At 36.3% G+C, this 13051-nt stretch overlaps 1 protein-coding gene across 13 annotated transcripts in view; it reads left to right on the plus strand.

Moving 5' to 3' along the window:
- The window catches only part of PARD3B (par-3 family cell polarity regulator beta), a 1282024-nt gene that overhangs the window by 1201212 nt on the left and 67761 nt on the right, over positions 1-13051 (plus strand). For all 13 annotated transcript variants that reach the window (XM_072620099.1, XM_072620101.1, XM_072620095.1 and 10 more), the window contains one exon: positions 7176-7255. In XM_072620099.1, the coding sequence (XP_072476200.1) occupies positions 7176-7255 (80 nt within the window). The remainder of the gene's footprint in view (positions 1-7175; positions 7256-13051) is intronic.

A 13051-nucleotide genomic window follows, 5' to 3' on the forward strand; every position in this document is an offset into this window, starting at 1 on the left:
TTAGATCAGTTTCTCCTTTGAAAAAGTAAGTACTATCATTTTTCTCACAGAGCCATAACTAAGGTACAATGACTGGGATATGTCCCAGGACACTGAAAGTTATAGGATATAAAAATTAGATGCATATGCTTCTTTAACACTGGAGTAACTGAGCTTAGCTCATGGCCGTTGTTTATAGTACTCCTCCATGGGCCCCTTGTAGTAACTGACTTTCCCCTCCAGCTCAAATGAATTTGTCTCAAATATGTCTTTTTTATATATATTTTTTATATTTTTCCCAAATTACATAAAAAATTTTTTTAACATTCTTTTTTAAATTTTGAGTTCCAAATTCTATCCCTCCTCCCACCTGCCCTTTTTTCTGAGATGATAAGCAGTCTGACATAGGTTATATATGTGTAATCATGTAAAGCATATTTCCATATTAGTCATTTTATGGAAGAAATGAAGGAAAGAAGGAAGGAAGGAAGGAAGAAATTGACACCATCAATTCTTTCTCTATAGGAGGATTGCATTTTTCATCATGAGTCTTTTGGGGTTATCCTAGATCACCATACTGCTGAGAATAACTCAATCATTCATAGCTTTCATTCTACAATATAGTTGTTACTATATACAATGTTCTCCTGGTTCTTCTTGCTTCTGTATCACAGCTGATAATCATACAATATTGCTCTTACTGTGTACAATGTTCTCCTGGTTCTTCTGACTTCACTTTGCATGTGTTCCTGTAGGTCTTTCCAGGTTTTTCTGAAACCATTCTGCTTGTCATATTTTATAGCATAATAATATTCCATTACAATCATATACCACAGCTTGTTCAGCCATTTCCCAATTGATGGGCATCCCCTCAATTTCCAGTTCTTAGCTACCACAAAAAGAATTGCTATAAATATTTTTGTACAAATGGGTCCTTTTCCCTTTAAAAAAAAACCTCTTTGGGATACAGACCTAGTAGTGGTATTGCTGGATCAAATCATAGCTTTTTAACCCTTTGGGCATAGTTCCAGATTGCCCTCCAGAGCAGTTGGATCAGTTTACAATTCCACCAACAGTGCTTAGTTTTCCCACATCTCCTCTAACATTTATCATTTTCCTTTTCTGTCATGTTAGGCAATCTGATGGGTATAAGGTAGTAGCTCAGATTTTAGAGCATTCTTTATCTGACTATTATATCTGATTTCTTTGTCTGAAGCTTCCTGTTCATATCCTTTGGCCATTTATTGATTGGGGAATGACTTTAATTCTTATAAATTTGACTCCATTCTCTATATATTTGAGAAATGAGGCCTTTATCATAGATACGTGCTATAAATGTTTTTCCAGTTTTCTGCTTTCTTTCTCATTTTAGTTGCATTGAGTTTTGTTTGTACAGAAACTTAAATTCCATATAATCAAAATTGTCCATTTTACATTTCATCATGATCTCTTTGTCTTGTTTGGGTCAGTTATTTCTTGTATTATTTTCCCATCATGGATTATGGAGTTCATTTGTGTATGTGAACTGTTCACTCCAGGTGCCCAAATAGCCAATTATGGTTCTGAGTACCCTTACTGTAGAAGGCCTTCATACTGGAATGTGCTCCAAGATGAGCTGATTTTCTTCTGAAAGATTTTAACCCTATTTAAGTAAATTCCTTCCTAAAATTCTTCCAGTCCAGTTTGGTTAGGGCAAGGTATTTCTAAAGAAGCTGTTTCCACAGCAGGTACATGGATTGCTGCTTTGCCATGGCAGGCTACCAATACTAAATGAAATACACTTTTTCCAAAATAGCCTCCAAAATGTTATGCTGTGGATTTTAATCTTATGATGTATCTGGCAGCACGGGACTCATTTTTTGTAATGGATCTGAGCAAGACATATTTGTAAATGAGGATGTTATGTACAGGTGAATAAGCCTTATTGCAACTCTCTGCACAGCCTTTCCATCACAGCAGCTTTTAAATCTCTTCAGGAAAATTGACGTATGGTGCATAAATTACAAGATTGGCAGAAATGTGTTCTAACCTGTAGAACGTGAAAAACATGTTAATTTTCAATTGTTTCCGCTTTTTTACAATCAGACATTTTCCGAAAACCCTGTGTGATTTATTCTTTTCTTTTTAATGAATTGTTAAAAATGTTTGAAAAGGCATTAAATCTTCCCCTCTGCCATTAATCTACAGATGGGGGAAATGGGGGGGTGGGGCATTAAATGGCCTCTTACTATATTGCTTTATAAAACTGCTGATTCTAGCAATGCCAAGATAGAAATACATACTAATGTAAGGAGCTCTGAATGCAAACAGCAAGCTCTTTACCTTTATGGAGAAAAGACTAATAGCCTCATTTTAACAAGGCTCTTAACACCAGGCCTTTAGCATGCATTGAGTGAATGGAATTGGGAGGACTCTCATGGGCTAAAAGCTTCTTAATTCAACATCCATACCTAACATGGAGCCCTCCTGATAAACTCTCATAATCTAGCCAAGTAGCATTGCCATATTGAAAGCACACCAAGTCGAGCTTTTCAAGTTATTTTGAACATTTCACTTCTTAAGTCACATCACTGATGGAAAGATAAATATATTTGAAACCCAATTGTGTGCTATAATATAACAATGTTATGGAAAAATTCTAGGTTTCTGTTATGTCTTAAATCAAGATTGTTTCTCTCAGCTATACAGTTAAGGCATTACATCCAAGTTATGTTCTTTCTACAAAAACACTTGGAGGCTAGCAAGTGAGATAAAGTGTTTTTTAAAGTAATTCTAATTTCAATGGATTGGAACGTCTGACTTTTTGTGAAGAAAGAAGTTCCTCACAAATTCCTTACTAGTTCCTTTGAGCAAATCTATCCCTAAGTTTTTTTGGTAACAACACAAAAAATGAACCAGGACTGCACATGCTTACATGCCTCCTCTTGGTCTCCCACCCCTTCTCTACTTTGGTTCCATCTTCCCTTCTTGTAACAGGGATCCTTTTGGCAGCTGCCAATCTCTAGTCCCCTACAATTTACTTAACAATTTCCTAGGTACAAAATAGAGTATTTGTGGGAAGATAGCAATTTACTTGAAAAAGGCCTTGGAGTTTTAATGAACTACAAGGTCATTATATAAGTGTGTTTTAGCAGCCAAAAAATTCCAATTGAATTTTAGGCTGGATTAAAAGAAACATGAGGTCTACTATAGCCTTCCCTGGTCAAACCACATTTAGAATTGTGTTCAATTCCAGGAAGGACATGATGGCTATCTTCAAACGTTTGAAGGACTCTCATGTGGAAGAGGGCTTAGACTTCCACTTGACCTGAGAGGGCAGAACTAGCAGCAGTGGTTGATAGTTGTAAGAAGATATATTTAGACTTATTAAGAAAAATTTCCTAACAAATAAAAGTATTCAAAAATTATAGTGGGATGTCTTTGGAGGCAATGGGTTTTCTCTTCCTGACAAACTTTAAGCAAAGATATGATGATCATTTGTTGGATATATAAGGAGGGAAATGCTCATTTAAGTCCTAATTGGGCTAGATGGCCTCTCAGATCTCTTCTAACTTGAAGAGTTTGTTCCATGTAATCTTTTTACAACCAAGGCAACAACCTATAAGATCATGGCACCTAATTGGGATGTTAAAAATGAATGGAACTGAAGAAGAGAAACTATTTTTATCATTATCCTTAACATCTGTTGAACTATTGTGAATACAATTATAAGAGCTGTTCATTATATGTTCTTAAGAAGCTTGTTATATGAAAATGAGATATTGACTCATTAAGATATGACTTTAGTGAGCCTGTGATTTTGTTGGTATAGACACTCCCTCTATTAAAGTAGTTCATAAGCCCTGGACATCTTTTCATCCTGTGCAGTTCTTGCATATTTACCTTTTCTCATAAATCTTTTCCATTGGTTCTACCTGAAATTCCCAAAGCTTTCCTCCTATTCTTTTACTATCTGGAGCAGAAGTGTCCAGGGGCAAGGAGCCTTCAAAGTTCCATGAGTGTAACCTTAGAACCAGATATAATTGGGAAATGTTTAACAAAATAAATAGAAACATAATACATCATCGATAATGTTAATTTGTGGTGTTCTAAGTCAATATGCAGGTTCTAGAATCTATTTGACAAAACTGTCATAGGGTATTAATATACCACTTTGGCTGCCCATCTGTTGTCTCTCGCTCCCATTGTATGACTAACAAATCACCTTTCCTCTACATTTGAAATATTGATATGAAGTGATGTACTTTTGCAACAGTGAGCAGTTGAGGAGCTTTGAAAGCACAGCACAGATTCTTAAATATGACCCAACCCAGTCTCTTCTTGCTACTTGCATCCAAGTCTAGTTTATTGTCCCTCCATCATGCCTTTCCGGGATCCAGACTGATGGAAAATTCAGTAGGCTGCTGGTCCAGCTCTATGTTGTGATCAATATACAATCAATCCTACACAGGAAAAGCAGTCTCAAATTTGTACGGATTTAATTGTGAAGCCTATTGTAGTCATCCTAAGCTCAATATAATTAGAACATTGACATCTGAAATATGAATCTAAATTAAATATTTAGATTATCCATAAAGTGGATAGAGCATTAAATATAGAGTCCAGAGAGACCCACTATCCAATTGTGACCCTGCTGTGAATTAATTGTGTGCCCTAGGGCAAATCACTTAATCTCTCTAATATGATGGTTGTTGGAGGTACATGAGATCATGTCTATAAAATCCTTTGTAAACCTTAAAATACTATATAAGGTGGACATTGATGGTGACAATGATGAGAATGAGGATGATGATGTAGAGTTGGAAGGGATACTCTATCCCAACCCCTCATTTTACAGAGGAGAAAATCAGATCCAAGAAAGGTTGGTAACCTATGCAACGTCACACATGCAATAAGTAGCAAAGCCAGAATTTGAGCCAAGGACCAGTGATTCTAAATCCAGTATTCTTTTCATAATGCCATGCTGGTTCTCATCATCAGTAAGGAATCCTATCTGAACCTTATATAGGGCAACCTCCATGATACAAGCAAATCTTTAGGTTAACGCATGATGAGAATTTAAATTATAAATAAATATAAATGACCTAAGTGGAAAGATGCATGTTGAGTATAAACAGACCATAACAGATGACACATACACACATGAGCAATATATGGAAATGTACGTATATATATGTAGAAATACTCATTTCATGGTACTTGAATACTTGAATATATAAGTATATATTCAGTATATATATACTTATACAATATAATACTTATATAGTATTTATACTTATACTTATAAGTATGTACTTATACAAGTATATTCATATACTTGAAAATATAAATATGTATATACATATACACATACATGAGAATACATCTACCCAAGTAATTGGCAAACTATAAAAGGCTACGTAAATATGATGTTATTTTTATGATTATTACTCTTCCTACAAGGCCCACCTTAATTTCTCTTCCATGAAGATTATTAAAAACTAATTAATCCTTTCTATGAACTCCAATACTGTTTATTATCTGTATCAACTCAATTACACCCTCTTGCCTCAGTGTTAATTCAATGTTGAATTAACCTTGGATTCTCATAGGCTATGCCAGTAGAACATAAGCTCTGGCCTGGCCTGTCATGCTACAAAGGCTTTTGGGAATCCATATCTTTTATACAAGAATCAACTGAGGTTAGAGAGATTCATCACCAGATTTGCCTCAGGGTGATGAATTTTTTTGACCAAAGTGACTCAGAAATACTACCTACAAAGGGGTAAGAGGAGTTGCATTTACATCATTGAAGTGGAGAGCAACAAAAAAGAAATCAGAGATCTTCTTTTGGTCAGAAAGACCTAAGTTCAAATCCTTTCTTAAAAACTTACAAAGATCAGGAGTAGAATGTGCTTGGGAAAGTATATGTCTATATATATATGTATATGTGTATGTATATATCTATAGCTAAAGAGAAACACATCTGCACTTAATTGTAGCCTTCAGGGTTGGGGGGAGAACAAAGTGAAAAAGTGTGCAATAGAGAACGAAAGAAAACTTCTGAGGAAGCACAGGAAAGATGGACAGCTCTCAACACAACATGGATTTATCATACAGGCTTCTTGAAATGAAAATTTATTGTTACATATTTTGAATCCTATCTTATGTTCTGCTATGCACATGACATGTTTTTTTTTCTCCTTTCTTACTTTGTGTTTAAGTTTATGGTATGTTTTTGTTTCTTTCCTCTGTTCTGTATTTGTGTTCCAGTGTTTGAGTGTAAAATAAAAGTTTAAAAAAAAACCCTTATAAGCTGCATGACCCTGGATAAGTTACCTAATCTCTCTCAGTCTTCATATCCCCATCTGTAAAATGGGAATGATAATAACACCTACTTCATGGGATTATTATGAAGGTCAAACGAGACAGCACTTATAAAGAGCTTTGCAGACCTTAAAGCAATATCTAAGTGTTAGCTATCATTATTCATGAATGTTTACTCTCTTATTATCTTATAATCTTCTCATCGGAGGACAATAGCTGTCTTATGCTTCTTTTGAATCTTCCACGGCACCAAGCACAATGCCAGGCCCATAGTTAGGCTTTCAATAAATACGCCTTCATGCTTTATGGGCTTAAGAGAAGAGGGAATGATTCAGTCAATTATTTACGGTAAGTTACTGGCCATTCCCTTTCTGCTCAGCATTGTGCCCTCCAAGCACTTATAGTCTACTTGGCGATATAAGGCATGAAATGGTAATAAACAATACAGTGTAAAGAAATGGTGAAAAAAATTATATATGAAGTAGCACAAGTTGTAAGTGCTGTGGAATTCAAAAGGGAGGATATTCAGTAACCACCATGGCAGCCAATAAGATTTTCCTGAAGGCAGTGGCCTTGTTACCTAGTTTGACTTCTATTTAGCAAAATAAGAGTTATTTGGAAAAAAACAAGTTTTGCAATACTGGGTTCAATCTCAGGACAGATTATGGAGAATGGGGGTTACTTGGATCCCAATTTCTGCCTAGAAGAGCTGAGTCTGTCATTAGGTACCTTATGAGTCCACTGTCAATCTTTATAACCATCCTGAGTCTCTGCTTTGCCATGGCTGATTCTTGGCATGCAGCAGCAGCACTGATTATAATTTTGAGATGCTTTGTCAGTAACCAGGGTCCATAATTGGTCTTCATCTCTAATTACTTTTCTTTCCACAGGTGTCTGGAAAAAGTCCAGATGGGAGTACACACAACCTCCGCTTTGAGGGGATGGAAAGACAATGCGCATCCTTACCCAGGTAGATCACTGAGGCATCTCCCTTTGCCAATTCACTCTCAACTGCAGCCTTTTGAGTCATCTGCAGGAAACAGGCTCTTAAATGAGGGGTCATGGTATAATCTCCTTCTGTTGCCTTCTGCTGTAGCCTTGGCGCCATCTTCACAACTGTGCTAAGAAATGAAACACATGTGGGGTCTTTTGCAAGAAGAAAATAGTATGTCATTACAATTGAACATGTCAGCAAGAATATTGGATGCTGAGCAGAAATCCTAAACCATTGCTATAAAAACGACACTAAGCTTAGAGCATCATGTCCAGAGACAATATCATAATAAATCCCCTGTCCAGAAAGTTGCCTATGAGTATCTACTGACCTTGAAGCTTAATGTTACTAGGAAAGGGTAAAATTGGACCCACAGAAGAGTAACACGAAACTGACTTGAATTATTCTGTGACCATATTCTCTGTGGCAATGACCAAACTTTACTCCAAAGAGCACATATTCTTAAAAGACGCACACACACGGACACAACCATGTGGGAAAAGTTTGCCTGGCAGTCCTATCATAACATGATCCACTTATGCCATAAACAGGACACCCTTGAAAAAGAGATCAAATTCTCAAAGGTTTTCCCTCTTATCCTCTAACTGAAGACTAATTCCAGTCTCGTATTAGCAGGGCATGACAAAATGAGAATTTGCAAAGACTATATCCTGACTTCTATGTGTGTGAATTAGGGAGCTAGACCAAGAAACAATGAAAAGCTAGTTGAGAAAGAAAAAAATAGAAACATAAATATCTACCTTTTAAAAGGAGTGAGAGCTCATTAAAAAATGCTATTTCTCCAATCTGAGCAGCATCAGTCTTGAATCAAGCCTTTGCCCAGAAATGTAGTTCCCTCTTCGATTCTATGGAGAACAATATGTTGGCCATCATTTTGCATATTTTAAAAAATTTTAAAAAATAAAATAAAATCCTTGATGCTAGAACAGACCTTCTTTTACAAGTTGCACAGTGGTCTCCAAAAGTAGAAAAAATCCTAAAACTAGTTAATAATTGCTTTAAACAATGAATGGGTACACTGTCCAAAGCACAAATCAAAACAAATCAACAAATCTGGCTTCCTTATATCTAAATGTATTTGTATTTTCTCTCTCTGTTATATGTATTCTCTCTTTCTCTCTCATTCCTTTCTCCTCTTCCTATTTTTCCAACATTGTTATTTGGGTTTGGTTTGGCTTGATTTGGTTTCTTATGGGAAACCAGTCTACACTTTATGATAGAGATCTGTTGATTGTAGTAAAGGCAGATGGAAAGTAGTGTTTTCATGAGAGAGCTAGAAGTAGTCAAATGCTTTCCTGACCAACAAATAAGGCCTTCATTCCCTGCAGAACACTAGTGTCAGGACAGCATGGATCTACAGGGCTGTTTCACACAACAGCAAATAAAATCTCTAAAGAAATCTAACCTAATAATTATTAGCCACAATGACCCCAAACTTCCTAGAACAGTTTCTTTCACTTTATAAGCACTGAAATGCTGAAATCATAGTTGAATATTAACAAGTCAGTTTTAGGATTAAACATTGTACGAGGGGAGTTTTCTGACAAAAGCATCACATTCACAGTATTCTTTGGGACTGTATCTATCATCAGAATGTGTGAATTAACAAAAAAAAAATCCTTCCAGCAAAGTGGCTGTGTCTGTAGCTGAATTGTTCAATTTCTAATGAAAATAATTTTGACAAAAAGTGCATCCACACAATGGCAGCAATGATTAGATGCACGTGTGAGCAGACCTTCATTGCTACCTGGCAACCAGTAGTAGCCACAGTGGAGAGGAAACAGAATTTAGATAAACATATGAAAAAGTGTTCATTGGAATGGTTTCTTGTTTTTTTAATGAGGAAGATAAGACTGGATTAACTATATCAATTTCTGAAAAAGAAAATGCAAAACAATCCCAGAGTGCTTTCTCAACTTTGTAGAAGATTGAGTGTACAGAAAAGGATGTTGAGGGGCAGGAGGGTTTCCCAAGCACCTCAGCTACCTTGGATAGAAGCATACACTTTCTATTTAAATACCCATGACATTTTCCTTGCTTTGGGGATAACTCTACAGTTAATTGAGGCACATTGTCTCTCCTTTTCAGAACTGAAGAATCGGACATCTCTGCTTGTCCTTTCTTCACAAAAGAAGGAAGGAGTTTTAAAATATTTATGAAGTTAAATTTTTAATTAAAAATTGTGATAATTTGTCAGTTGAAAAGAAATACCAGCCTTGGAAGAAACTTCATGGGCAATGGGTTTGTTTGCAGCCTTTTTTGTTAGCATTAAAAATATACTCCAGCATGTTGGTTTGTCCATAAAATCTGAAAGCATAGAATCAAAAGGAAAATACAATGAATTCATTGCTGGAACCAAAATGGTACCTAGAAACTTGAGGGAGCTGTTATTATCCTTAAAATGGGTGTATGTAGCCTGTTGACACCTACTTTTAAAATAATAGAAAAAGTAGTATACAAGAGGTGGAAGAAAAAGAAACATTCTGCGCACTTGCAAAAAATGTTTTCCCTTTTACTCCTTTGAATACAGTTTTGGAAGTAAATGCATGGCCTTGTGAATGAGCATCAGACATCCACAGAACTACTTTAACCAGTCCTGTTACCACCACCACACACAGCAGTAATTTACTTTCACAGCTAAATCGAAGGAAATCCACATAGCATCCCTTTCTATTTGCTCAACACAAATTATTTTTTTTCTTGGGTGAGCATGCAAATGGCTGTTTCTAAGGCCAGGATAATATGAGAAGAGTAAATATATGTATTTTTTCAGACTGTCTCCTTTTCATTGACAATATTGGTTCCAATAAAGCTAGGAGGCAAGTACATCATGAAAACTGATCTGTTTGCTCCCAAGCTTTTCTCTACACAGTCATTTCAACATACTACGTCTTCATATAAGCTTTGATTTTGCCATTCGGAGAAGTCTTATTCCCTGGGAGCACAAAAAGTAATTCCTTCTCCATTAGGACCCAAGCCTGGGCTTCTGGCTAAAGACCAAGATTGTCCATCACAGAGTGAGATTCATAATCCATGATGGCAACATAGATATGATCTGTAGCTTTGCTGGTGGCTGGCTGATGGATCCCATTGGTGAGAGCACAGTGTTAAGGAGACCAAGATTTGATCGATTGTGTGGGCCAATAAACTTTCTATTGCAGCATAGCCCTAAGCCCAGCCAAGCATCTTAAAGTATGTCATCATTCACAAATACAACCAGACTGATGTAAATGGAAGAAAAATCACAAACCCAGAATGGTACAAAAAATACTGACTCTGAAATCAGAGTACCTGGGGTTCCCCAAATCTTGTCCTATGCACTACATATATGACCTTGGGTGAATCACATGGGGTGAGTTCATCTCAGTTTCTTCATGTGTAATATGAGGAGATTGGACAAGATGACCTCTGAGCTCCCCTCCATATCAAAGTCTGTGATCCTATGATTCTTATGGCTGGAAAAGTAGCACATGCCCTCCTGATGAAGCAATGTCAATTAAATATAGGAAATAGTACTCATATGTAGCTTATATATCTATATTACAGCTTTTAATCATCGTTCAAGTGCTGTCTCAGAAAATCAATCTCTTAATTCCCTTGGTTCCTTCATTTGAAGAATGAAATAGTTTTGATCCATAAGTGACAGAAGAACATTAATACTACCCTTACTAAAGAGGCAGTTCTTTTTTATTAGAATCCCCCTGGGACTTAAAAATATGCAACTCCTGAGTTACAGAAGAGAGGACTATAAGTAGCCTGAGATTCTAATATATATTCTGGGGGCATGGCAGCACAAAGCATTCCCTACCAGAGTAGCATTGCATTTGCCAAGGCTGGGGGTGAGCAAGAACTTTTTCACACCATATTTTGCTTGCAGGAATTATGTTGTCCTTTTACACATTGCATGAGTTATTTGGAAAGAAAAAAAAATTCTCTCTGGAACATCTCAAGCAGCCTTTGACTTGTCTGTGTAATGAAAAGCAACATACCAATGCGGAATTAGGATGGAAGGAGCAAACAGCTAACACTCACTTCCTTGGAGCTTAAAAGTAAATTTGCTTTCCAGGCTTGTTCTCCGATTTTCAGCATTGAATACATTTGTGTCCAGATCAGGATACACACCATAAGGCTACGCTTCCGCTTTAACATTTCAGTCATGTTTTGTTGTATGCCACTTTTGTGTCTGTGTATATTTTTGTCCTCCTTCAGTAGGGTGCCAAGTAGGAGTACGTGGCCAACCTTGAAACTGGGAAGCCATGCCCACTTGTCTGTTCTGGGATATTTTCCCCAAAGCATTCCGTCTGGTCATCTTCTGATCACTTCACAACCATTTAATCACTATCTAAAGAGCCTGTCCCTCTCAGATTTCCCTTATTCACTTCTCTAGTTAACTTCTGTCTTACTCACTGCTATTGAATTTCCTCTGACCAGCCTAGAATTATTTTATAGCATGTGCAAAGCAGATGGCAAGGACATTGCTTTTTTGCAAAGCTCCCCAATAATACCAGTGCCATTCTTTGACTGAAGATAATCTGGATGATAATTACAGAGACAAATGAAACCTAGCACAATCAAAAAAATACACACACATTTATCTGTATAGATATAATAATGACAAACAATAGTAATAGCCATTATAGCAACAGCAGCTAGGATATACACATGTTATACATATATACATACATATGTATACATACATATACACATGCACACATGCATGTGTATATATGCATATACATTATATATAATATATAAAACACTTTAAGATTACAAAGTACATGTATATTATTTCATTTGAAACTTGCAGCGATGCTATGAAGTAAATACTATTATTCTCATTTTATAAATTAGAAAATTGAGAGAGAGGAGTTAAGAGACTTACCTAGGGTCACATAGATAGTTAAGTATCTGAGACAGAAGCTGAACTCTGTTCAGCATTCTATCCATTTTGTCACCTAGCTTTCTCTGATTTGGGTAGTTCAAACTACATCGGTAATGCAGATCATAGTCACTCATGCATGTTGATCCTGCAACTTTAACCCACCCAACATTCCAGTGACTGGAATCATGTTCTCTTGATATTTCAAGACATGTATCTTGACAAGGATGCAAATGGAACACACTAGCTGTTCATTGATGTTTCTACAACATAACCAGACCATCTTTTTTGCTCACACATTTTTATAGTATCCTTTATGTATCTGCATAATTCTTTGTTTATAGTATGTTGCAGCCTGTTTCTGTACACCACGAGCCTTTCCACTGCCTTTTTTGATTTCAGTTTTTTCAGAGACTGTAGCGATCCATGACTTAGAGCCATTGGACACTAAAATAATATTGATATTTAACAGGTCAGTCTTTATTTCATGGAGAAGCTTGAGTCTTTAAGAGAGTTTTACAGTTTCCCAAAGACAATTTAGTCTACTCTTGACCAATTCAATGATAGCCTTCATTCATTGTTCATTTCACAAATTCGTCTACACTGACACATATCTCTATAGCTTGTCCATTCGACTACATATTGTAGCCTGGATAACAGATATCTTTCAGCTTCTTACTTTGTCCTATGTAGCCAAACTCTTTCGAATGGTTATGGATATTTTCCAGGACTTTCTGCCATATTAGACTAGCATTGTCTATAAATAATTAGGTCAAACTCCTTTGATTTGTGCTGAGTGTTATACATTACTAACTCTCCTCTGTGTATACAAATATACACTAGGTATCTTAAATTCCTGCCACTTCTTTACC

This window comes from Notamacropus eugenii, chromosome 6 (assembly GCF_028372415.1).
Source record: "Notamacropus eugenii isolate mMacEug1 chromosome 6, mMacEug1.pri_v2, whole genome shotgun sequence".
Lineage (NCBI taxonomy): Eukaryota > Metazoa > Chordata > Mammalia > Diprotodontia > Macropodidae > Notamacropus > Notamacropus eugenii.